The sequence below is a fragment of the Diorhabda carinulata genome, chromosome 8 (assembly GCF_026250575.1).
Source record: "Diorhabda carinulata isolate Delta chromosome 8, icDioCari1.1, whole genome shotgun sequence".
NCBI classification, from domain to species: domain Eukaryota; kingdom Metazoa; phylum Arthropoda; class Insecta; order Coleoptera; family Chrysomelidae; genus Diorhabda; species Diorhabda carinulata.
This window is the reverse complement of record NC_079467.1, coordinates 6,939,988-6,967,139: the sequence shown is the minus strand read 5'-3', so window position 1 is coordinate 6,967,139 and position 27,152 is coordinate 6,939,988. Positions and strand designations below refer to the sequence as shown.

Sequence of the window (27,152 nt, the reverse complement as noted above, 5' to 3'; positions counted from 1 at the left end):
AAAATCTAGCCAGTGGCGCGCTGGCAGTGTTAGTTGTCACTTTTATCCGCCTATTTTTTACGGCACTGGAGCAAATTCTTTTTTTAATTTTGTTTTAAATTGCCAGATGATTTTTAGTAAAAAGACAAATAACCGTTTATGGAGCTAAAATGAACGGTGTTGTAGAAATTGACCTCTAAACAAAAGTCTGCAAGCATGTAAGTAATTTACAAATTAATTAATTATTCATTTAATTCGAATAATGATTGAACGTAAGTAGTTTTAAATAAAAATTCATAATCTCAATTTCAAACAGAAATGTATTACAATAATAACAAAATTGGCAATGAAAATAAAAATAATAATAGCACAAATTAAATTTATCAACCGTATTACAACAATGACAAACTTGATAAAGTTACAGTAGTTGTTCACACTGTTGGCCGCTTACTTCAATACACTTATTACACCGTTTTGTCAGTGAAAAACGTGTCATCGGAAATACATCTGGATGGGATTGAATGATTTCCGCTGCAGCTTGAATTCTAGCTATTGGATCTTGTTCACATTCAATGATTGTTTCGTACATTGAGGACTTTATGTCGAAAACGAAAAAATCGATAGGATTCAAGTCAGGTGACCTTGGAGGCCAACAATTGGGTCCACCCCAACCAATCCATTTTTCTCTAAAGCGTCAGTTTCAGTAATTTCTTGCCGCTGCAGCAAAATGAGCATGCTAAGAGCGTTGTCAATCGAATATAGAAGCACCTGTATAATATTTACTTTATAATATGAAAAGCTGATACCCGTAAAAGCTCATGTCAAATGTTTTAAATTTAATCGGGATTATCCTATAGTATATATAGTATATTCCCATATGTACATGAGCTACTTTACGTATTTACTAGGCAACTAGTTGTGCAGCCGTACCAGCCAATGGTGGATGTGTACCTAGAATCAATTATTGTCAATTGTTTCTTGCATTTGTAGTTCGCTATTCTTCTAATCGTTATAATTATCAGCACAGTACATTGTAACTACATTTACCAATTGTGGAATAAATTAAATACTAATTATAATACATAATCTTTATTAACAAACAATTATTTTTAAAATTAAAAATTTAAATCTATTATGTGATTAAAAATGGATTAGCCTATAATTTTATCACTTTATGTTTCTAAATCTAGATGTCGAATCCATTGAAACGAAAAAGAAAATATAAAAGTAACCTAAAGAAGAAAACGAGAAGTGAAAAACTCAGTAGTGCTTTAAACAAATTTTTAAAAATAGATAACGGTGACGAAGTAACTGATGACAAAGTTGGAAAATAAAGATAGTATCAGCTAAATCAACACCACCTATGTATTGATTATATTCCCTAACAATCTTGGGCAGATCAATGTTGATCTACCTCATATTTTTTTGTCATAACGTCGAATTAAGCCCTTCATCTACGAAATTGGACACCATCTTAACAACTCCATCATCTTTCTAAGCAGCATTTGGAATTTCATTACCATCAACAATAGGGTTCAAAGTCGGAACTATCATCTCGTCGTTATCAAAGTCATCTTCACTGTCTTTACCACTAAGTAGAAAGTCGATAATTTCATTCTCACGAAAATGATAAAGCCATGAAGACATCCTAGAAAGAGGAATTTTGTATTAGCTACCATAAATATTTTTCACCATATCTTATCAATGTTTCATACAAGGAACAAACACCTGTCACAAATCTTTCTAGAATACAAATAGAAAAAATACAGAAAATACTATCAAATATATAATTGTAGGCACTTACCTAATTATTCAACTGAAAGCTGTGTCCATGTAGTCCAACAAACTATTTTTTATGAATCTCAAACTTTTTGCATGTACCAACTTACAACGGATAACGAACTATTGAAATAAACTTTCTATAAGTTCGTTATATATAGTAATAGTATATATTCTGTACTATCTTTTTTAGTTTGTTACAGAAATGTCACAAGGATATACAAGAAGTTAATCATATTGATAACTTGTTGAAATTAAACAGAGTTGTATCAATTATTTTACAAAATTTTCAGTATTACTGTGCATCGAATACCAGGTCGTGAAATGCTTTCTCCAATCGAGCAATGCGTAATGGACATTATCGAGTGTTCTCAAGGGAAGATCATAATTTGGTGCAAAATACCGTGAGACGCTAGGTTTTATTAAGATCTACAATTCGAAGAAGACTTCTTCTTCTTCTTCTTCTTCCTGCTGTGTATAGGCATCATTGCCTGTTTTTCTTCACGTCATTGCCTCTGCTCAGTCACCTGGGAGGTTGTCACTCCATCTTTTCCTAGGTCTTCCAAGGCTTCTTTGTGCTGCTGGTGATTTGTCCCTTGATATTTTCACAATTCGTTCTTCCGTCATGCGGTCAATGTGCTCATTCCATTTTATCTTTCTATCCAGTACCCAGTCATTGATGTTATCTATCCCGTATGTTCGTCTTATGTTTTCACTCCTTTCTCTATCCATTAGTGTTCTTCCTGCTATTCTTCGAACTATTTTCATTTCTATAGTCTCCAATATCCGTTTCGTTTTAGAGGTCTCAGGTCGGGTCTCTGCTGCATACGATAATATAGGTCTGATTGCGGTTTTGTATATGCGGGCTTTTGCTTCAGTTCGAATGTATTTATTTCGCCAGATTGTGTCATTTAGTTATGCTGCTGCTCTTGAGGCTCTTGTAGCTTGGTTTCTTACTTCCGTCTCCACGTCCCCGTGTCCAGATATTTCGATTCCCAGATATTTAAATTTCATTTCCTGGTGTATTATTTTGTTATCCACCACAAGCTTACATCTGATCAGTGTCTTGGAAGTAACCATTGATTTTGTCTTTGCCGCTGATATTATCATATTGAACTTTTTTGCTGTTTTGTTAAATTGGTACAGTAGCCTTTACAGATCGTCCTCGTTCTCCGCCAACAGTACCGCATCGTCTGCATAACACAGGATTTTGACTTCTTTATTTCCCATTTTGTATCCTCTTAGTTTGCGTACTTGTTTTATGATTTCATTCATCACTATGTTAAATAGGAGCGGACTGAGAGAGTCCCCTTGCCTAATGCCCCTATTTGCAGGTATCTGTTCAGTTAGGTCATAATTTATTTTTGCTTCGTTCGTATTTTTTGAGTATATATTTTCGATTATTTTAATGACATTATATAATGTCATTAATAAGACTTCATGATAAAAATTTACGTATTAGAAGGCCATTATGGTCACAACTGTTTTCCCTAGACATTATACTGTTCATATCCAATGGACGCGGGAATATAGGAGTTAACTTTTGTCTCAATTGAGATAAGTGTTATTCACATATGAAAACAGAATTGGACTCAATGGTATTGGTGACAAAAGACAAGGGTTCTGGAGAGAACCTGATCATCATTAGCAAACATTAATTTCCTCCACGAAGCTGCTCCGTATCCAGTGGATACCGTAATTTTCTGTGGAGGAATAATAATCAACCGTTTCATCCCATTAATTTGCATATCACATGAAAGAGCAAGTCAAATTTGCCTCATAAAATATGTTATTATTCCCGTTTTCTACTCAATATACGATTTAGGTTGAAATGTTCTGGTTACTGATAACCACTTCGCACAAAATGGATTCACTGGAAGCAACGTATCTTAAAAGATTGATTGAATTAGTCAGTCAATGGTTTTGATTTGAAAACATTGAGGATTATTTAACTATATTATATAAAACTATTCACAATGGTGTCAACTCATCTAAGATTGCAAGTGAGTTAAGCGTTAGAGGAATGGAACCATATTCCACCAGATACTATCAATGGCTTCATTATTTCAGTACATAGTCGTGCCAACCTGTTATTTGAACATGAAGGAGCTTAGAACCTTATGTCATAAATGACATACTAAGTGAACAAACTACTTGTATTTCATTGCTTTTTTAATTTTTTCCTTCAACAAGCTTGAGAGAGGAATCCAATATTTATAACTTTGTGACTATTATAGTACTTATTTCCATTTAAACTGTCTTTTTGAGTTTGATAATTTTTATGAAATATGATTTTGACGGATTTTCCGTCACCAACCTCACTTTTAGAACTGTCGGATATTATTATTATAGAAGTCGTAGCCACATCCGCTGATGGAATATGGAATTGTGATGAAAAATATATGATTAATTCAACACATTCAATCTGCTACCCGCTGGTGCGGCGAATAGTCGAGAATCGAAGAATTTGAATTCGTAAAGCTCTCTGTCGAAACCAGAAATTGATTAACGAAAATTTTGATCTTTTAAAAACTATCGAACGACTATAAACATTTTTAGAATAATGATCAAGAGAGCGGTTTCGAATTATATCTACTACAGTAGTTAAAAAAATGACGTATTTGTTTCCCTTTAGATCATATTTATATAAATAGTTACGTTTTTGGAAATACAGTTTTGAAATATTTAGTGATTTACTCAATTTTCAAAACTTCTTATCTACAGTCTCTGAAAATGATAATTCAGTTATCGAAACTTGTCTCAGATCATGTTAATATTCCCAAGTAACACACATACTCTTTTATTACTGAATTATTCTATAAAAATCAGTATAAGAGATATTATAGGATTAAGGGTGAAATAGAGCAAGGAAAGACAATTGAGGAGTCAAAAAATGTAAATCTGTTCAGTCAACCCGGAGTAATTTATATTTAAAGAAAAATTTACACATTTCTTAAGATATCTCGCAATACGAAAAATATATCGACATGCGGTTTTCGCTATTCTGTTGCTGATTTAGTCTACTTTTATATTCCTTAATTTAAACTGCATGTTTCTATTTAACATTTTTCAAGGATAGCTAGATTTAAGAAAATAAATAAATAGCGCCCTCTAGCGTATACGTTACTCATTAGGTTGCTTCGAAATTATAACTCTAACTTATAGAAAGGAGCTCTCTTCAAAAAAACTAAGTTTGCATAGATAGGTTAAGTAGAACTGAACTATACGGCGTTTTTTCATAATAAAGTTCCCGCTTCCCCTCCTCTTATTTGAAGAGATAGACTAAAACTTGTAAAATCAAATATACGCTGAATTTCTTGAAGAATATGATAATCATAGTTTAAATGCATCTTAATAAGCCAAAATTTGTAAATTATTCATTTTATAATTTTTGGTATTTAATTACGCCCTCTGGCGGTGAACCTACAACTCTGTGAATAATTTCCAAGTTTTTCCCGAGGTCACTTTTGTCATAATTTTTTTTCCCGAAGCTGTACTATAAACGTTTCCCGAGATATGGCCGAGAGCCATTCTTATTGGGACACCCGGTACATGCCACTATTCCTCAACATTTTCCATTTTCTTTCCTAATCAGTTCATTGATTCATAATACGACAAACGACAGTAAAATGAGCAGTATGTGATGTCATTGTAATATTGGCAGTCATATTGTTTATAGAACGATCGTTCTCAAAAGGTTACTGATAGTGTGTCTTTTGAGTCTCCTCACCTAACTAAGAAAATTCCTAACAACAACCATAATGAGTTCCCATTAGTTCGTTCACGTTGTCTAAGGGTTATTTAGAGGTAGGAAACAAAATTTATACGAAGCCATATTCTTTCATTGTGAAATAATTCTGAATAATGGTACAAGTAACAATTTTGATTGATTATCATATTATTTTCATGATAATCAGTTTTTTTACCTGTTTAGAACTTGCCTATTTTCAAGAAATTTGTCATTGATGTTAATGGAGGTCATATACGGTATGAAAATTTCAATTTGCCTTTGAGAAAGAATAATATGAATAGTTGAATTTGGTTATATTCAATGGGGGGTCGTCTTTTGGAATTTACTTATAGGTTTCACAGTAAAGTAGATTTTCTTGGTGAATTTTGGTGAAAGAATGATTTTAAATATTGTTTCATGATCAATAATTTGTATACTAAAGACGGCACGATACTCATTATCCAGAAAAAATGACAAAAATGTGATCCCGTCTCTAGGATAGATAGAAAACTGAAAAATATTTGGGGTTTGCTCAGTAAAAAATTTTCATAACGCCATCCGTATTCAAGATAAAGGGCGTTAAAGAAAAAAGAATATATTTTTTTCGACTTTGCCACAACTACTGGCAACATTGTATTAAAGTTTTATACGATTATATTTTGGAAGCTGATACATCCAACGAATTTATTTTAATATTTGATTCTTATGGATGGCGCTAGTTGGACGGTTCTTAACAAGTGGTATTGGACATAAGTTTCTTAATATTAGATTTATTAAACAAAATTTCTAGTGAACTTAAACATCATTCAATTTTTTCACCAAAAAGCGACTCCTAACAAAACTTGATATTGTGTGCTGTTTTCGGAATATTTTGATTTTAAAATTATGAAGTAATATTCGATGCTGGTATGAAGTAATTAATTAAAAAATTAATTAATAACTTCATCAACATCGGTTATTATTTCATAATTTTCAAATGAAAATATTCTGAAAACGGTACACAATATGGAGTTTTGTTAGGGGTACCTTTTTGGTGTAAAATTAAATGATGTTTAAGTTCACTCGAAATTTTTGTCAATAAATCTAATATTGAAAAAGTTATGTTCAATACTACATGGTACGAACCGTGTAACTAGCGCCCTTTATGAGAGTCAGTCATAAAAATAAATTCATTAGATGTTACAGCTTCCAAAACATATTCGTATGAAATTTCAATACAATCCAATACATTCGTCCGGAGATGGCACTTTGAGAAGAAGAAGAATATCATGACCACCATAATAAAACGGTCGAGTAAAATGATCCTATTCAGATGAATAAGAACTATTTGAATAATGTTAAACGTTTTTCTAACTATTTTGAGCACCATTCAACTTCCGAAAATTGTTACGTTAATTCTTTACTAAAACCAATTGGTCAATGATGGGTGATAATCTAATATTTTCAGTAGAAATTACTTACCTATACTCATGCCTTGCTAAATATCTAACATATTTTTCGGGTGGCTCATCACTATCTGAATTTTGGAGACTAACACTCCTGCAGGTGGTATGGCTGACCTGAGTTGCAGGCATCGTGAATTCAACATAACAATACTCCGCTAACTTTTCGGGCATCTGATCGTAACTGGTAAGAGCAATTTTACAAACCATATTGTGAGTTGTATATGCACCTAAAATTCCGTTGAATTTATGTTTGTGTGTTTTTTAAGCACAGTAAACTTATGCTAATTTTCAGAGCTAAAGATTATTTTTTTTTACCTTGACCTTCTTTAGGTAATCTTGGACACCTCCAAACTATCGCTCGATGTTGATGCTCATATTTAGCCTGTCCAGAAGTCACCTCAATCAAGTTTTCCTGTAAAGTTTCCACAGTCCCTAAAATCCTTTCGATTCCCTTAATTTTACCAGTTCTAAAACGTGAAGAAATGGAAACTTACTATGAAAAGATCAGATAATTTATGATAAAAAAAGTGTATAACACATAAACATGACTAGCAGAGTCATAATCGTATTTGAATCAAATCACTATAAGCATATTATGGATAGAGCCCAGTTAATTAATCAACCATAAACCTTACCAAATATCTCTAATTTTTATTCTACAATAACAAATCTTTTTCAGAAAAATCAATGTCATTCATGGAATTCGAGTTTCACGATGAGAAAAATAGATTTGCTTTAATATTCAACTAAATTTTCAATTTGTAGAATTTATAGATTTTAAAAATAAACACAGAATTTGTCTCAAACATTTTTTTTTTTGTATATTCTGTATAGTATCTGATGGTTTTAGCAGATTTTCTGTTGATGCTTTATATTTTGAGATATGATGTCATCGGGTATGAGTGATTAGATATGAATTGAAAATTCAACATTTATGGTTGCTCAAAGTGAAAACCTTCGGCTGCTGGACAGTATTCTAATCTATCAACAAAAAACCTCAGCGACTTTTGTATCATTTCAGGCAATATATTTTTGTTCTGATTTAAATCCTTATCAACTCTACTTCTAATAGTCCCAAATAAAAAAATACAATGGAGATAAACTTTGCCGGCCACTCATTATAATTCATTGGCTCACCCGTCTCTGCGGAAATACAGTGTTCAGATGTTGTCTAGCTTTAGCAGTATAATGAGGTGGAGCACCATCATGCTGAAACCAAATTTCTTGTGATAACATTAAATGATTACTTTAAATGATTAACACGATTAGGAAGCGAACGAATTAATTCTGGTACTATCTGATCTCGTGAAAGTTGTAAATATCTATCACTATTTAATGCATGTACCATAAAAACGGTCCAGTTATTATTTTCCCAACCATTCCACACCAAATGTTCAGTGTATATTATGTATGACCTTCCATCCAATGTGGATTTTATCAGATCAACGCCAGTATATCTGTTTTCAAATCCCTTGAAGCAAAACTTTATTTTATCGGAAACCTCACAATTACTCATAAATGTATCACTTTATAAATACTTCGCAAAAGTGTATTTGTTTTACAAAATTATTTCCATTTAATTGCACTTTAAAAAAGGAAAAAATATATAATTATATATTTATATAATACACTAAAATAGTTAGGTACTTATTGTAAGTTTTGTGGGGAAAATTATATTGTTTCCATTTGTAACTATTATTTCGTCCACAACAAGTATTATTTTTTACACTACCAGTTTCATTAAATTTCCTCAAGTTTCGAACCACTGCAGACTTGGAAATATGAGAAATTCTGTCAGGATATGTATAATTAAACATCCGGCGGCATCATGTAACGATTTTCACAAAATCAACAATCATTAATAAAGTGACTCTTCCACGTTCACTTAGTTCTGACATGATTAATAATGTATTAATTTCAAATATCGTATAAAATCATATTGAAACGGAAGTTTTAATATGATAAATGTGATTACTTATTGTGAATTCATTATGAATTACTTAGTGCGTTAGAGCAAATCTGGACTGAAGGGTTTCAACAAAAGTTCTAACATTCTTCAATGGATACCTCAAAAAACTCAGTGGGAAGACCTACCCAAACTGAAACCAGCCTATGTTCTACAATCTAAAATTTACCAAAGATTTGGGAGCAGAAGAACTATTGAAGACACAGACCTCAGAAATTTAGTAGATGAGAGGGCAGGTCTCACTAAAAAGTCAGCCATTCTAGCATTCATACGTACATGGCGAAATTTAGTTGGAAAATCAATGATAATGTCAGTTTTCGTAGTGTTGCAATATGTTAGTAGACTTATAGGTAGAAATATGTGCCAACGTGAATGGAATATATACAATGCAAGTCCCACAATGACGATATTTCGAAATTGGCAGCATATTTATTCCCTATCAAGTCAGGCTTGGTTTGTCACGTGTTTATTTCTGCCAATTTATTCCACAAAGTTTGCAGTTTAAACAAATTCGCAATATATAGTTTTCAAAACTGTACCGATATTTTGATAGCTGTGAACCATAGTTGTCCTACTTAGGTCTTTTATTTCAAAGTATAATACTAGATGAACTATATTTTCAAAATCGGTGCGACAAATTTTCATACATTAACAAGCAAGTCGTATCTTCACCTTCCATATATCTACCTACATATATACCTTTTTTTCTTTGGTTTTTAATAATGTAATCGCAAGATTGCCCACCAAAATTATGAAAGCTGATCCTATTATTTTGTATTACTTCATCTATTGCCATCTTATGAAACCAAAATCAATGAGATTGGTGTGAATTTATGTGAAAAATGATTCGAGATGTCCATTGTGTACAAATGGTAACATAGATACTAGTAGATTTTTTTTCGTGTCTGCAAAATAAGTCGTTTAGACTTAACCTCGTGAAAATAGACTTGTAGAGTTTCGGTTGGCATTGTATTTGAAAATATTATGGAATCACCTTCTATGGGCAGATTTAACAGATCCATATCTAAAATGTTTCTCTACTCTAAACAAATATATCCAGCATTCTGGTATGGGAAACCGTATCATCACATCTTCGCAAGGAATCTGCCCCAGTTTTCTTGACGCAAATCCTGGAACCAAAACGTCAGCTCTAAGTTCTACCTGGAAATTTAAAAAATAATGATAATTTTTTCCTAACTTCATTAGCTTCTCTTACTTTGAACCCTGTGACACATATTTGAGCTTTAAGCTGTAGAGGAAGTTCTCGATTTTTGGGGGGCCTCACTCTAAATCTCATTAGTTCAATGTAACAGGCATCAGGAGGCTTAAATCTGAAAATATATTTTTACACAGATTTTATAATAATTCAAGTTACGATGTATTAATATACTTGATTATATGTGTGAGATTGTAATCTTCTTGTTGGATACAAGAATGAAACTCCACATCTTCCAATCGAATCCACTCTTCAGTAACTACTGGAATAATATCATGTCTACCAACTACTTCTTTTCCTTGTCGACGCATATCGTTCACTCCCAATTCCACATCCGGCATTCCCGTGAGGAACCCCAAGAAAAATAATCTTACTCTGGCTATTTGTTTCACAATGTGCCCTTGAATCAAATTTCTCCAATAATTTTAAGACAAATATTTTCTAAGAGAACCTACTCACCATCTCCTTCTTGTTCCACATACAATTCATCCACGGCAGTAATTTGGACTTCTTCCATTTTATAATGTAGCGCCCTATCTCTGTGTGCTTGGAGTTTGAACAGCGCTTCTTCTATACAAACTGAAAACTGCTTCAAATCTTCATAATTCAAAGATCCCAATTTCATTAATTGGGATACTTGAGGAGCATGCTCCACTGGTAAACCCAATTTTTTCAAGTCGCTTCCAAATTCTTTCACTCCTGCAAATATACTCATTGACATATTTTGCCATTCTATTTTTTGACTAAGAAAAGTTTTTTAAAAAGATCGAATTGTGCAGATATTATTGGTTATTGCGAGTTCTTCTAGTGATGCTAAATATAATAAGATATCAATCCATAGAGAACCCAATTTCCATAATCTAATAAGATTTTGATAAGGGTAGAATTGAAGACTATTGATATTGTTTGTCTGTCAAGTGAGGAATGGAGAACACATAGAAATATAAATATATATAGAATCCAGCTTTAGAACTAGACGTATCATCAAGTATGTCGAGAAGCCATCATTTCATGAGCAAATTCATTGAGAGTCTTCTACATAATTCCATGAACGATCAATGGATTAAAACGCATTCAATGTGACCAGCAGACTTTGGATAAAATGAACTTTCGACTGAAACCGTGTTTCAATGGCGATTATGAGATACTTCTGTGAAGCTTTGAGAACTACCACCTTCCATACTTTTAGAAATATTAATCTTAACTCAAACCAGGGAACAAAGTCAGAGCAGTTCGAATTCAACTATAGAAATTTCAATTAAGAAATATACAAAACTATAAACAATATGATGAAGAAAATTCTCCATATTCTTTTGTAAAGATTCAGCTGGGTTTGGCTCTCAGAAATAACCTTTCTACAACATTATTGATTGAATTGTCCCAGAAACGGACATATAACGAAAAATCGCTAACAGAAACTTTTTATACATTCTTATATCTATTGGATTCAATTTTACCAATTATTTACGCGATAAATCGAAGATATGAAGTATTATCAAGTTATTTCTCCCCAAAGTCAATCCCTGGAATACTGAACTTACCTTGATAATCTCCTTGAATAGCGTACGCCGCAAACTGACTGAGTTTATTCGTAATCCTTTCGGCTTTTTTAACCTGTCCAGGTCGAACCCCAGGTCTCTCTTTATAAAAAATATATTGGAGTTTGACTGTGAAAATTTTTCCAAATTGATCATATTGTTGAGCTCCGATATCGGAAACGGAATAACAGGGCTGCAGTGGCAACTCCTGGAAAGGATCTTTATCGTCCTTCTGATTATATAATTGTAAAAGCACACAATCGGGTAAGTGCTGAAGTTTAACCCATATTTTTTTCCAAAAACGTTGACCTGTGATTTTCTTTTTGTTCGGTTGTCGTAACTGCATTTCCCATCCATCTCCTTCGTAATGTATCCTCGGAAAAGGCTCTAAAGGCACTGAGACATCGTCATCGAATAACGGTGTCGGAGGAGTTTCTTGTGAATCAGAACGTTTGAATTCTTCAACTACAAATAAAGGAATAGTATCGAAATTGATAAATTAATCAAAAATACACTTACCATGTGGTATTTCGTTTTGGATGGTTGCCGGTATTTCAGTTTGGTCAAACGGATTAAATCTTGGGGAAATATCTCCGAATGTTGCTGCAACTGTTGGCGGTGGGGGTGCAATGGTTGGAAGAATATCACCAGATATATCATTCGCACCTTTAGGTCTGCAAAATATGACGTTAAAAAATTCCATTGAAGCTAAAGAGATTTTCTAACTCATATTTTACTGCTTTTTTTTCAATTACTAAGAATGAAGAACGGATAAGATCTTATATATCAACTATATTGCTTTATTATTTCATAAGTGAATGAAATGCTGGAACTAAGTTCAAACTAGTAATTCACTTACCTAATAAAAACAGCAAAGTCCTTATCTTCATCAGATTCTTGAGAAGCAGCTTTACTGATTTTATTGGGCGTTGATTGAGGTACCTCTGGAGGCTCTTGTAAAGCCAAAAAAGCATCGAACCCATCATCTTGCCCAAATCCAGTAGAGGAGTCAACTAGATTGATCGAATCATTACCCCAAACATTACCAAAAGCAGAATCTTCAGCTTTAACTGATTCAAACTTCTTTGCAAAATCATCAAAATCGTCTCCAGTATCATTATTAGAATTTGCGAAAGGATCTTCGTTCTGTGAGGTTTTACTGAATGCATCCACGACTGTGGTGGTACCACCAAATACGTCAACGGCTATTGTATTGATTGTATCAGATCCTGGGATCCCGCTACCAAATATATCATTAGCTGTATTAGAAATCGTAGTGGATATATTACAGCTATCTGAAACTGTATTGGCTATTCCAAAAAGATCTGTTGTTACGGTCGGTTTGCCATAAACTTCAGCAATGTTAGTAGTTGAATTATTAGTGGTTGTACTCACAATGTTGAAAATATTTGAACCTGCGTTAGAGTTTTCCGTTGCATTACAAATCATGTATGTTGCAGTGGAAGCATTTGTTGTTGAATTTGATACTGTGGTTACTGTATCAGAAATAACACCTGCCTCGTTAGAACTAACTAAATCATTATTTAAAGGTGTACTGTTGTATCCAAACGCGGACGAGGCAAAATTTGGTTGGTCAATTGTTTTGACATTGTTTCCAATTGGTTCTGATATTCCAAAGAAGTCACTTTGAACATTATCAACCCCAGATAAGTTGTTTGAATTTTCAGTTATTTCCATTTGATTAGGTTCAATATTTTGATTAACTTCGAATTCAATATTATTTTCCTCCTTTTGATCAATTATATCTTCACTTGGTGCAAAGGGGTTCAATGTTGTACTAGAAATAGAGCATTTACTGTGACTGTTACTTAAATCCATTTGAAAATCTTCTTGAGAATGATCTGATGGTACTACGTTTTCCTTCAACTCGGGGGAAAATACTTTATTCATATTATCAACAGGTTTATTTGTTTCCGTAGTGGACGATATCAAATCTGGTTGAGAAGACATTTCAGTCTCCATTATCAAGTCAGATAACAGATCTTTGACTGGCTCGTGCTTTGGAGCGTTATATAAATTAAGAATATCGGAAACTTCTTTTTTCTTTGGAGGTTCCTCAACCCCAAACATATCTATATCTTCTAAAGTCGGTACAACGTGCTGTTCCTTTTTTTGTATTAGCGATGCCGGAAGTGGGGGCTTTGGAGGACGCACTGGAGGGGACGGTCGTGGTGGAAGCCGTTTTGTTTGATCTTGTACCATAGGTTCGTTTTGTGCTGGAGATTTAGTTTCAATAAATGATTCTTTTTGGATAAAAGTTTGTTGGTCAAACTGAACAGCAGGATTTTGGTTGATATCACAGCTAGTATCGTGATCTAAAGAGAAGAGATCTGCTTCGGAAGAATTCTGAACTTCTTGATCCGAAGCTTGTGGTTTTTCGTCTACGTCAAGAAGATCCCTGCATCCAGGATCGGGTGTAGGACTAGGAGAGTGTAAATCTCTCATATTGACTGGGCTGGGTGATCTTGTAGGAGGAATTTTTCCAAGAAGCGAAGAGCTGGTAGCATCCATTGCACCCATAACAGACATAAGTAAGTCCTGGGTTTCTTTTGAAGGAGGTAATCTAGGTGGAGGGGGTCTTGGAGGACCATTTGGACTTGCTTGCAATGTATACTTCAAATCCAAATCCACTGGTTTTTTCGGAGTATCCGCTAGTAATACTGGTTCATTGTTAATTGGTTCAGTTCTAGAATACTGTATTGTGTTATCAAACGGATCATTATTTTGTTGTATAACTGGTACTTCAGCTTCTGCTGGTTCCAGTTCCATTGGGTCAAAACTGAAAGGATTAGTTGTAGACATAGTTGTAGCTGTTTGGGATAGGAATGGATTATCTCCCAAATTACCCGAATCGTCATCGTGATCGTCAAGCAAAAAAGGATTGGAACCAGCTGTGCTGGGAGAAACATAAGGCTCCTCGCTAAATAAAAATGGATTAGCAGCCATTTTGAATGAACTCTAGTTCCAAAAGTTTCAATTCAGCTCGTCCTGGCTGTATATCTATAGCGCAACTAGTATCAAAAGGATCGTAATCTTCCCTACTATCAATACCTGGTGAAATTTTGACGTCTGATGAAGGTGACAAAGGTTTCTCAATTACTTCGTCCTCATCGTGTACCAGTAAATCTGTGGATTTTATTTCTAATATCTTATTCTTCTGGTCTGTATGTATGAGTTCAGTTTCGAGTAACTTCAATTCAGTTTTACCTGGTAGAATATTCGATGCAATAGAAGTGTCGAATGGGTCACGGTAGCTAATTACGTCAGAATCGTCTATAGATGCTCCAGGTGTTAATACCTTCACAGGTATGTCACTGTCAGTAACTAGTAAATCTAATGAATCTGTTACGGTCGATAGTTTAGGTTTAGATTTATCCTTAATGGTATTAACTACAGCATCTATTTTTTTCTGGGCTTCTTCTTTTGAATTGAAGTTATTGTTCAAAGTAGGGGTCGAATTTATTAGCTCGCTCTCGATTATTCGTAGCTCTGCTTTTCCTGGTGCAGCGTTAGAAGCAAATGATGTATCGAAAGGATCGTCAGCTATCGATAATTCAGGGATAGACGCCTTTCTGGTATAAAACGGAGTTAAAGGCTTGATAATCTTTGGTTCAACGTTCAAAGAGCTGTGATTCGGTGAAGGTAAATCAAATGAAACTGTTTTAGATCCGGCTATAGTCAGTACATCTGGTCGTGATAAAGTTCTTTCTCTTGATTTTTCATCGGCTCTGGGATCAAAGTCATCATCACTCAAATCACCTGAACCTGGACTTTTGAATGCTAGTTTTGTAGATAAAACACCACTTGCTAAATTATTGTTGCTTCCACCAAGTAAGTCACGATCTTCTGGTTTAATAATATTCAACTCACTAGCTGCAAAATTATCAAGAAATTAATTCGAAAATATAAGTTTTCAAAACTAAGTTTACCATAAATTCTCTCGTTATTGCTCCAAATATTTTTGCTCGTAGTTGAAATATATTCTTCGTCTTTGACTACTGGAACAACTTTCTCTGCAAATGTTGTATCAAATGGGTCATCTTCTCGATCCTCTTGTTCTTTTTCGTTATTATTACTGAAAACAATAATTTTCTTAATTTTTACGGCTAATGATTAGTATAATTTTCAAAAGTGTTCAAATAAAACCTTTTCAACTCACTCTCCAAATGCTCCCCATTGAATGTGTTCTGTAGCAGAAATAGTATTCTGTGGTAAACTTTGAGAAACAATAACTTTCTTCGTTAAGCTTTCAGCTGCTAAAGCTTCAAATTCAAGATCGTCCTCGTCTTCTACACCATCAATAACATCAAACTCAGAAATAATATCCTTTTTCAAAGATTCTTGTGTTGTTTTTGTTTCTGTAACAGCTACAGATGTGAGAGCTTGTGGAAATGGTATAGGATTATTTAAATCAATTGGTCCATCTGGAAGTCCAACAGGATCTTCGTCTAGAAGTGTTTTTGGAATTTCTTGAACAGCTGGAAAGTGAAAAGCGTACAGTAGAAATTACAATGTTTGAAATTTGAGACATGGAGAGGTGATTATTGTGGTTTACATTTGTATCCGATCTTATAGTTTAGCCTATACTCACTTCCATTAGTTACTCCAGTTGGTTGTATGGTTTCATCAAAACTCTGCAGTAATAAGTCTCTGTCTTTCAATATTTGTCTTTTATTTGCCGTTGGTCTTTGAGTGGCACAAGTAGGCAACTGTACTCTTCCTGTTAGTACTTCGACAGCAGCTCCAAGTGGTACGAGCTTTTTTCCTTTTCTTTCAGCTTCAGGTCCTAGGATAGCCTTCTCGGCTGCAGAAGTATCGAATGGATCATCACCATCAAGGGGTTCAGTTGGCGATTCTGGTATATATGCTAGTTTTACTTCCGCTGCTTCGAGAGCGTCAATATAAGTTGTATCGAAAATATTATCATCTTCTTCCTCTTCTGATTCTGACTCAGAGACTTCTACGATTCCTGTAATATGACATTAGATTTGATTATTTGTATAAAAGAAAAGAAAATATGAACTTGTGATACCTAGAATTAAGGTGAAGTATCACAAACATCATACAGGGTCAAACACATGTCATTTCAAAACTACTTCGATCAATTTTGTTCAAATTTTCAAAATAATTGGATGCGTCGACGAAATTATTTGGTAATCAACACTGAGCAAATACAAAATTATACTAGAGATATAAACTCAAAAAAACATAATAACATAGTGTTGATACTATCACTACATCAACATTTCTAACTACTTGTCGGACGCGCGTTTTGATAATAGTTATCATCTTCAGAGACTAACCAAAGAATCCACAAGTTCCAATTTATTCAACTAAAAGCATTACTAATATTTTAGGTAATATTATACATAATATTCGGATTTGAAACGATTGATATGGTTATTATCAGTTTATTGATTAAAATTATGTTAAAAACCATTGTTCAAACTTCATCATAAAAACAGATCCATGGTGAATTCTAAAAAGTGACAATCCTTATAATCACAAAGTTTGGAGAGTGTTTCTTATTTATCCTAAATATCACAAATGTCAAAAAAATTTTAAAGTGGAAGCAAAATTAGCTTGTAAAGGAAAATATTCTATCACCAATAACTTCTCAAATTAGGAAAATAGAATGTAAAGTTGTTTATTCATTCCCTATTGAACTTTATAATGTAAAAACTATAAAATCAAGTCAGTTTAACCAAAAATAAAATTTTATCAAAATTATCATTAACATTTCATCGATTTTTAAATCTCACGAATAACATCAGCACCACCAAGACGTAATTTGATGATTTTTTCCATATACCAGGAACTTCATGTGAAATCACATGACCTAGAAGGTTGATTGAAAAGTCCATTTCTCGACATGAGCTTCGCGGTCGCCGTATGACACTTGGTGTCATCCTGTTGAAACTGCATTTCGCCCAGATCTACTTCATCTATATTTTAGAGCAAAAATTATTGAATCATAATATCTTACGACCACCAGAACCATAACGCGAGGTCCAGATCTATTTATAAAGAAATAAGATTCAATGATGCCCTTCCAAACGGTACAGTTTCCTAGATTAATGAAGTAGGATCTGTTGTACATTGATTTTACTAGAATCAGCGAATAATGACCAGAGTTATAATCTAGTGGCTACTATTTCTACTCTAACTGAATCTTATATGAATGCAGGTCGACATTTTTTATGGAACGACGGAAGGTCAAACTACCGACATTTCTAAATTTATATCTTTTTTGATCATAGAAGGTTTATTTTCAGTACGTACGTTCTCTAGAGGTATCAATGTTATTGCGTTATTTAAAGAGTTTGTGAAATAAAATCATAGTTTGACGAATGATTTGCTATATAGATGAAAATTGGTGAAATCTGACATTACCATCGTAGAATTTGACATTTGGTGAAAGTACTTAGAACGAGTGCTATTTGAGTTGTTTACAGATACTTGAAACATTCATCTTGGTCCGAAAATGGAATTGAAACGCGAACGCTTTGCGATGATTTTCTAAGCTTTTCGACGTAGATTAAACCAACAGCAGTATACCGATCAACTCGCTTCGACTTTTGGTGATTTTGCACCATCTAGAGCCACCGTGTTTCGCTAGTTTCACGAATTCAATAGTGATCGCACTTCGTTACAGAATGAATTTCGTGAAATTATCCCAAATCGGCTGTGTCAGAACACATCGATGCTGTGCGTGAACTGATATTGCAAAATCGTCATGTGATATACCGTGAGATTGAGGCATACTTGGACATATGTTCCACTCGTATACATTTAATGTTGCATGAAAATTTGGTTAAAAAAGAGATTTGTTCGCAATGGATACCGCATAATTTCACAATTGCTCAAAAAATTCCTTCGCGGTGCTTCAGACGTCTATAAGATTGTGAAAAGCTACATATCATGGATCTATTCAAATGAACCCGAAACTAAACAACAATCGACTATATGGGTTTTTCAAAAAGAGCCAAATCCAATAAAGTTGTTCTCGCACGAAGAACTTCCAAACAAATAAGCGTCTGTTTTTCCGGAATAACTGGACATGTCGCCACCGTTCAGAGCAACGTAGAATGGTCAAATCTGAATGGTACAACGGCGTTTGTTTGCCAGAATTGAGAAAATGAGGGAAACCAATTGCAGAAGACGAATCATTCTCCATCACGACAATGCGAGCTCTCACACAACAGTTCAAACAAAAACGTTTTTGAACAGTCAAAACTCGAAGGCTCATCCGCCGTACAATCCTTGTTTATCACCCAATTATTTTTTCATATTCTTGCAGATCAAAAATAAATTGCGGGGTCAACGTTTTTCTACGCCCGAAGAAGCGGTTGATACGTTCAAATCCCATGTTTTGAAGGTACCCCAATCTAAATGGAAAGAATGCTTTGATAATTGGTTCAAATACATGCAAAAGTATATTGATCTCAATGAAAAATATTTTGAAAGTAATAAAGCATATCCAATTATAAATATTTGTTTTTATCTGTCTATCTCAAAACTTAGGTAGCTACCCTCGCATGCTTTTTTTTCAAATCGAAATCTAGTCAAAAGTAGAAACTCAAAAAGTTTCTGGTATCAAACATTTTAGCAATAACTATCAAGTGGCTTGAATTTTTCATAGGATCCGAAATGTAGAAGGTGGTACTACGTTTTCGTGTTGATTCCCTGTATAATGATTAATTTGCAATAGTTGAACTTCACATTTTCTTTATCAAAAATATATGCTAACAAAGAAATCTGTACATTCAAAATAGGTCGTTTTAGCCGGTCAGTTGAACTAAAGCTAAAATTGTGACTCTAATTCATTAGACTTTGAGAAAATTTCTTCTGAAAAATTCAAAACAAACACCAAAATAGCCACCATGATTTTATGGTATGACTTGATCAACTATTTTCGTAAATACGGAAAATACGTCAAGAAAATTATAGAGAAATTCATATGTCAATTTTTCTGCTTAATACTTATGTTGAATAAAAGTTTTTAAAAATCTTTTAAATAATATAATATTAGAAGCAAATACCGCACCGATAATCTGAAAATTAATTATCCATATTTTTTTAATTAGTATATATACATTTTCTCTCTCCTATAATCTACCCAAAGAGAAATACAACAATCCAAATACACAGTTCTATTCTTATTCTACAGTTATTGGACATTACTTGTCACTCAACAAATCAAAATATTTTGATTCGTCGAAATTGTCTTCTACAAAGAATTTTCCAAATACAGTGGTGACGATAATACCTCCCTAACATTAATTCGTCCAATATCAACAATGATGGCCACTGTAGAAACGTAAAGTGGCTTCATGGAAAAAGACTATCTTAATTACTATACGGTTTCACATAAGTCTAGTCTGAGCTTATGATCATTTTCAGAAAATTCTTATTCTTTCGTCTCACTTTTTGAAGGTGAAATTTATTCCAAAATTTATTCCAAAAATTTTAAATTATTAATTATATCGCTTGAAGTCAACCAGTTTTAGAGCAATTTTTAATTCATCCCACTTTCTCAAATCTTGGTCCTCCAAACTGCAGTTTTGGTCATTTGTATGCGTATCTACACTACATCATCATAAGTTTTATTACGACCATCGTATACTGTTATAAAAATCATTATTTTTTCCTGGATCATATAAATACGATATGTCGAATCGATATATGCAAAAGATCCACTTCATAGCTTATAGTGGCATTGTGGGCGACCAAGGGACCGTTGAGCACATATGCCTTGAGGTAGGTCAGTCGTGTTGCACTTGACGTTACCAAAGGCCGAAGTCCTATGAGAAGCCGATCAGGCACGTTGACTTGAACACTTTGATGTCATTAGACAAGCTGTGAGGCTTTCCCAAGTGTTTGAACTGCACTCGTATGAAATATGGACAATCACAGATGACGTGGTCTGCAGTTTCATCCTTCCCCATGCACTAGGGGCACTCCGGATCGTCAGTAATGCCCATGGTAAGGAGATGACATCTTAGATGACCGTGTCCGGTTAAAAGTTCGGTCACTAGTCAGATTTCGCACCTATTTAGCTAGAGCAATTGTTTCGTGCTAGATGCATAAGATCCATCTTTGTGTGCCTTTGCTTGTCTCATACCAGATGTCTCTATCCATCTCTGCCGAGCCCGCCTTGCAAGCAGATCGTTGAAAGACGCGATATCAACTCTTTCAGCTACACCAAGGATGTGTTCTGGGCCAATCTGTGGATTCGCCGATCTCAGTCTGACGAGTGAGTCCACCTATTATCTAGGTTGTTCCAGAGACCGAGCACCCAAACGAGCTGGATCTTGCTCCCATCACTCACCATATTTTGTAAGACTCTTTTACACTCCAGCACTAGCCCAGAACACACCTTTTTGGCAGTTATGGCTTGTATGGCAGCTTTTCTATCTGATCAGATTAAGATAACTGTGGTTTCGATTGAGTATCGCTCGTCCACATTCCATCACAGCGAATACCTTGGCTTGGAAGATGGTAGCGTGCTCCCAAGTGAAAATATTCGCTGATTTTGATGTTAATATTCATAATCGCGAAATTAGAGTCACGGATAAAATGCTCCCACTGGCTGATATGTGCCTCAAAACCCTTATTGTTAATGTCGCGTCGTATTCATAACCGATGGCTTCTTTCGGGATGGCTTTCAGTTGGTCAATCATGGTCTCAGTATCAAGAATGGTATCAAACAAGAGTCAAAAGTCGTATAGTGTAAAAACTCTTAAGGTGGATGTGTTTAAATAAGACTTTTGGCGACCAAAACTTCAAAATCATGTTAAAGTGTTTTACACGATATTTCAATAGATTTCAAGTTCCACTCCAAAGCTTTTGAACATATCAATCGACTGTTTCAGCAAACAAGTTTTTTTCGTTTTTTTCATTTATTCTTGAAGTAGTAAGAAATTCCTCGTCCTGAACGGACTGACTGATTTACACTATTAAATCGCTTATATCCCTTGTACACAGACTTCAATTTGATACATCAACACTCCGTTGACAAATTTTAACATACCTAAGCTTCTTTGGCACTTTTTCCAACTTGAAATACAATACCATCTCATGAAAGCGGCTATAATTACAGACTGACAAACTTGAACGGGATCAAATCTTTCATCGCTTGCCTTAAAATGTAAGAGCATAAAACATTTGCTCACAATATTTTCATCGCACCTCTCAAACAATGAACCACATTATGAGGTCTCTTTCCATTATAATTTAATATTTTGTTTACCCAAACATGAAATTTGTGAAAAAATATTATTTCTGAATGTGTTAATAATTTACTCGATCCCTTTTATGAATAAACCATAATAGAAAATACTCAAGTCACGCACTATAAACGATTATTTCTTTTTACCTAACTGAGCTGAAGTGGGCGGCTCTAATTCCTTCTTAGCTTCCTCGGCTTTCTTTTCTTGTGCTAATTTTTCTTCTTCGAACTTTTTAACTTCACTCTGTGTTGGTTTTCTCTGGAAAAAGGAAGTGCTTTTGATCCGATCTAGATCACCTTGAGTCTTCTTTAAAATATCATCAACTTCCGATGTAAGTGCTAAGAATTTTTTCCACTCTTCGTTTTGAGTAGCCGGTTCTTCGCTAGTACCCTGATGCTCTTTACGATAGTTTTCTAATTCTTCGGGTTTGAATAGTTCCTCTTCGCCTTTTTTAGACTTTTTACCTTTTTTCTTCTTTTTTAAACCTTTGGTTATTTTGTGCATTATCTAACTCTACTATCATTGAGACACCTGTAATGAAATTACTTGGTTATAATGAATGTGAAAAAAAATTGAGAGCTAAATGAAAAATTTGATCCTATCCATACAATATTAATATTCTAAATCATTTTGAATAAAAATGAAAACATGTAGATGTCCTTGCCACACTCTACGGTTTAGTGAATGATTTCGAAAATTGTTATGTTGGTAGGGTAGAGTGGGTGCAGTTAAAATTGTGGACGTTTGAAACAAAGTGGATATCTGGCAAGGGGTAGAAGGCGAAAACGATGGAAACAAGTATTATTTTATTTAGTATTCGACCCGCGAAAATTTTTATTTTTCTCTTGATAATTTCAATTTATAGTTTATTCTGTCTTCACGAATCGCTCCTGACGCATTTTAAAAAGAATATATACATACATAATATTAAAACCAATATATCTACCTCAAAATTTTTTGTATAACTACTCGTATATACGAGATATGATATAGTAATCAATGAAATTGTGATAAATTTACCTTAAGCTAATTATATCTTGCTCTCCACTTTAAAGTGTTGCCTAGTAAGTCTTGCATCATCACAAGAGTAACAAATCTGTACTAGAATTCAAAATTGACAAATATCGCATAAAATCTTGACCGAAGAAAGTCGAAACGTCAAGATTTTATGCTTTTCGACGAAATTATGAGTAAAAAGAGACCTAAAATCAAGATAATTTATCAACAAAATATCTATGTATGTTCCTAAATCGTCCCGATTTTAGGTTGAAAACTAGTTTTCTAATAAACTCAATCAATAAATCACCTACCACATAAATATCAACATAAAACATATTTCAACCATTCTAAAACTTTATCCTCATTATCACATAAAAGAAGCATGTAATTTATAAAATAGAATGATTAGTTTCACTTTTATTTGATTTGACAGCTTTTTCGTTCCTTAGTTCACAAACTAACTATTTCTGAGAGTTCTCCTGTTTTATATTTTCATAATCAAATGTTTTTATTGATATTTCATGGCTTGTTAATTAAGTTTTATATTTTATCGTACTTATGATTTTCTATTCTATTTTCTATAAACTCAGATGTCTGTCCAATGTACACAGAATTACAATAAATACAAGGAACCTCATCTATAATATTAGGTACCTATCTCATTTTTTTAATGTTTCAGTTTATAATGTGGTGATATATTTTTATTATGATTATGTATAACTTCTAGCATTTTATTATTAAAAAATTCGGTTCTTGTTGAGGAAGTCCTTGCACATGTAAGGAAACGTGCTCGACATATGTTATCTTTAGTATTTGTTTTGTTCATTAAAAGATTATACTCGTAATATTTGCTTATACCTATTTTGATTATTTTATTTATCAGTTTTTCGGAATATTATTTTCTATTCATGCACTTCAATAGCTATGCATCGAAATTCAGGATCTGATGCTGATGCGACCGACATAACTACTAGGCAGAAGCCCGACACAATAATAGCTAGATGTGGTGCTCGTTGAGTAGGTTCAGTATATCAAAATGGCCTGTAATTATCAGTTTTTACTAGAAACTGAAATTGCAAATCCTTCTGTATGCAGGATGTATCAATTTCCTGGAATACGTCAAGAAACTTAAAGAAGAAGTTAATCTCTCTTAAGCACTCACTTGATTACCACTAATTACATATTCACTTTGAAGCAATAGAAGTTTTCAAGACATTGTGATGTTATATTTCTCTCTCTATACAGATTATTCTTTAGTACAGCTGGAGTTCATCCATCTAATGGGCATTTGACTACTGGAACAACTAATAATCAACTTCAGACTACTAAGAAGAATTATTATTACAGATCTAGAATCTTTGATTACACTACGTGGAAAATAGTGATAGTAATTAGCAAATTCAACTTAAGCCCTCTACCAGTTCTCAACCCATTCCTGAAAAATCAAACGAAAAATATCATGATTTAGAGAAGAAAAATTTCCTCCATAACCACTTAGACTACTTCAAAAGTTTGTTAAAGGAAATCAACAAATTGAAGGGAAACCTGGGAGAGGAAATCTACCTGAAAAAGGAATAATAAAAAGAAAAGGGTTTAAAACGAACCGAATTTTAACAAGTTAAGAAAAGATTAGATGCTAGACAAGAAGAAATGTTATAAGAGATAAGAGAAGTTAGTCATAGCTACATTAAACAAAATAGTGATACCTAATGCTCTCGTGTCTACTCAGATGTTTCGGTTTTAGATATTGATTTATTAAGTAATAATAAAAGTTCAATGAATCCCCTTCAAAGTACTGCTAGAAATGAAATTTTGAATTAATGACTTGAGGAATTTCTGGAAGGCTTCTTTCTGAATGCCTTCTCAATGTCAAGAATGAGAATGATCAACAAAAGTTGATAATACCTTGTTCGAAATGCAGCATTAGTAATGTAGTAAAAATTTCTATTATACATTGTAAATACAAAAATAAAAAAGGAGGTCAAGCGATTAGCATGATAAGTATCAATAAGTTCTATCAAAGAATATAAATTATTTCAAAAAAAAAACAGTATCTATATTCCAATATAAAAATTATTTGAGTATAAAAAAGAATAAGAGTCGAGAGAATAGAATAGAATGCTCATTAAGAAATTGTAGATCATTATATTTTTACCATTATTCAAATAAATGTGCTATTGAAATTTTACAGTTTGCAAAAAAGGATACGAAATGTATATCTCACTTGAAATTACTCACCAAAATTAATATATTCATTCATAACGCTTCACGAAATCAAACCTTTTTACATCTTTTTCCAACATAACATCATCAAACGAACAATAATCTTATCCAAATTTTTCGGTCTATTAATCTCATTAATTTATATTAAACTTACCAATTATACTTTTATCGGAAATGGAAATTCAACACCTACACAAATCTTTTATCGTATTGAACTTATGACAGCAACAATGTACGCGTTCATGTTGTAGTCTACTTCTTGAAAGTCTGCGCCCCGACGGAATGTAATCTAGACGTCCCGACGCCGGAGAAGCACGAAAACTTATTGATTTTCATGATAACAGACAAGTCATAGAGAAAAAGTATTACAATCGTCGGCAGGATGATAAACATTAGAATTTACTAATTGATTTTCACAGAATGATCTACATTCTAAGTGAAAATATTATGTTTAGAGAGAATTAAGATTTCAATAATCGATTTAGGTTTTTCATTCCATTTTTGTTGATAACAAAATTTCATTCTATCCATTTCTATCAGTGAGAGAGATTTTAGTGAAATTCTACCCAAAATAAGTTTACACTCATGTTGTAAGGATGCCGTACAGAGTTTTTTACTTATTTTAAAAATAAGAATCAGGGAAAATGATTGAAATTCCAATGAAACTTGTCAGAAGTGGATGTAAAATGTCCTATTGAAAATATCTATTATCAAACATAATATATAAGTACTTACTTTGTAGGTCCCATCACTAGTTCACTTTTCAAAAACCCTATCAGATGTTTTTTAAATATATTTTGGACGAAAAAAAGAGCTGTGTGTTGAGCTTTAAGGGCCTTGTCGGCTAAAACCAACGTATAACTGGTTATCGATTGTGCGCACTGGAAATTCGTCCTAATTTTTTGAGCTGCTTCTATTCGATATATTCATATCGTGAATTTGGAATTATTAGTACTCATAAAAATTTTAAAGATATTTGTAATCGTCACACCTTCCAGATAAATGTCAATTCCATTGAGAAATATAGAGCGTGTCTCATTGATGTAGGTTTCCAATGATCGCTTTGTTTATAAAATAATCATGCAAAAAACCTTCAATATTCGAAGTATGGCCCATCGTATTCTATTGTTTCAACCCAATGTTCAGCAAGCTCTTTGGGCATTCTCAACATCTCCTTTGGATTCAAATTTTTCCCACGCAAGAACAAATAATAATCTAACAGGGGAAGGTCCGGACTAAATGCTGGATAGGCTAGAAGTTCAATGCCGCCAAGTTCTTCCATCTTATTATGCGTAAATTTCACAGTTTGTGTTTTAGTATTGTCTTGTTGTAAGAGAATCCACTTTCGGTTAAATAAACCTAAATTTTCCTCCGATAAAACCTCATAAATTTGCAACAGCTGTTCACTATACCTATACCTCGGCAGTGATAGCTCGACGTGCACTAAACGTTCTTAATTCTATCAGACAGACAATAAGACTTTTCGCTCGAATCGATCTCTCTTTGCGACGGATTCTATTAATTATCTTTTATCTCACCACTGATTTTCCATGTTCGGGTTGTTTAGAAAAAACCAATTCTCATAGCAAGTAATAGTGCGTCTAATCAAGCGATTATCTTTCAGCTCGGAAGAAAACTGTTTACACACCTCTACTCAACGTTTAGCTTGAATCTCAGTTAATTAGGTGGCACTATTCGACAATTTTTATAGATTGTACCAAATCATTTAAAAGGGTAGATGTGGAATCTTTAGAAGGTCCAATAATCGGCGAGTGCTGGTACTAGGATAGTTTTCTATTGCTTACTAATGATTTTAAATGGTATGGTATGTGAGGATAGGGTATGGAATGTGCACTGTGGTGCGAAAGTGTAAACATTCATTTTTATTTCTCATATACAAATTTTTCCGAACATCGAAATTTGTTGTTAGAAATAATTTTGCAAAAAACTTTTGGAAAGTGTTTACTACTACCGACTTTTGTTTAAATTCTAGAAACTTAGAGGGAAAAACATAAGTTGACGCA

General features: G+C 33.6%; 1 protein-coding gene across 1 annotated transcript in view; it reads right to left on the bottom strand.

Annotated features, from left to right (window-relative positions):
* The window catches only part of LOC130897416 (protein stoned-B-like), a 39,187-nt gene extending 12,606 nt beyond the window's left edge, over window positions 1-26,581 (bottom strand). The window contains exons 1-15 of the mRNA XM_057806255.1: window positions 25,864-26,581; window positions 22,053-22,437; window positions 16,266-16,643; window positions 15,834-16,152; window positions 15,604-15,749; window positions 14,615-15,547; window positions 12,513-14,565; window positions 12,173-12,327; window positions 11,657-12,118; window positions 10,575-10,814; window positions 10,290-10,515; window positions 10,116-10,230; window positions 9,894-10,060; window positions 7,249-7,400; window positions 6,950-7,160 (exon numbers count right to left, since the gene is read on the bottom strand). Coding sequence (XP_057662238.1) covers window positions 6,950-7,160; window positions 7,249-7,400; window positions 9,894-10,060; window positions 10,116-10,230; window positions 10,290-10,515; window positions 10,575-10,814; window positions 11,657-12,118; window positions 12,173-12,327; window positions 12,513-14,565; window positions 14,615-15,547; window positions 15,604-15,749; window positions 15,834-16,152; window positions 16,266-16,643; window positions 22,053-22,410 — 5,915 coding nt within the window. The 5' untranslated portion in view covers window positions 22,411-22,437; window positions 25,864-26,581. The remainder of the gene's footprint in view (window positions 1-6,949; window positions 7,161-7,248; window positions 7,401-9,893; window positions 10,061-10,115; window positions 10,231-10,289; window positions 10,516-10,574; window positions 10,815-11,656; window positions 12,119-12,172; window positions 12,328-12,512; window positions 14,566-14,614; window positions 15,548-15,603; window positions 15,750-15,833; window positions 16,153-16,265; window positions 16,644-22,052; window positions 22,438-25,863) is intronic.
* Between the last annotated feature and the right edge of the window lie 571 nt (window positions 26,582-27,152).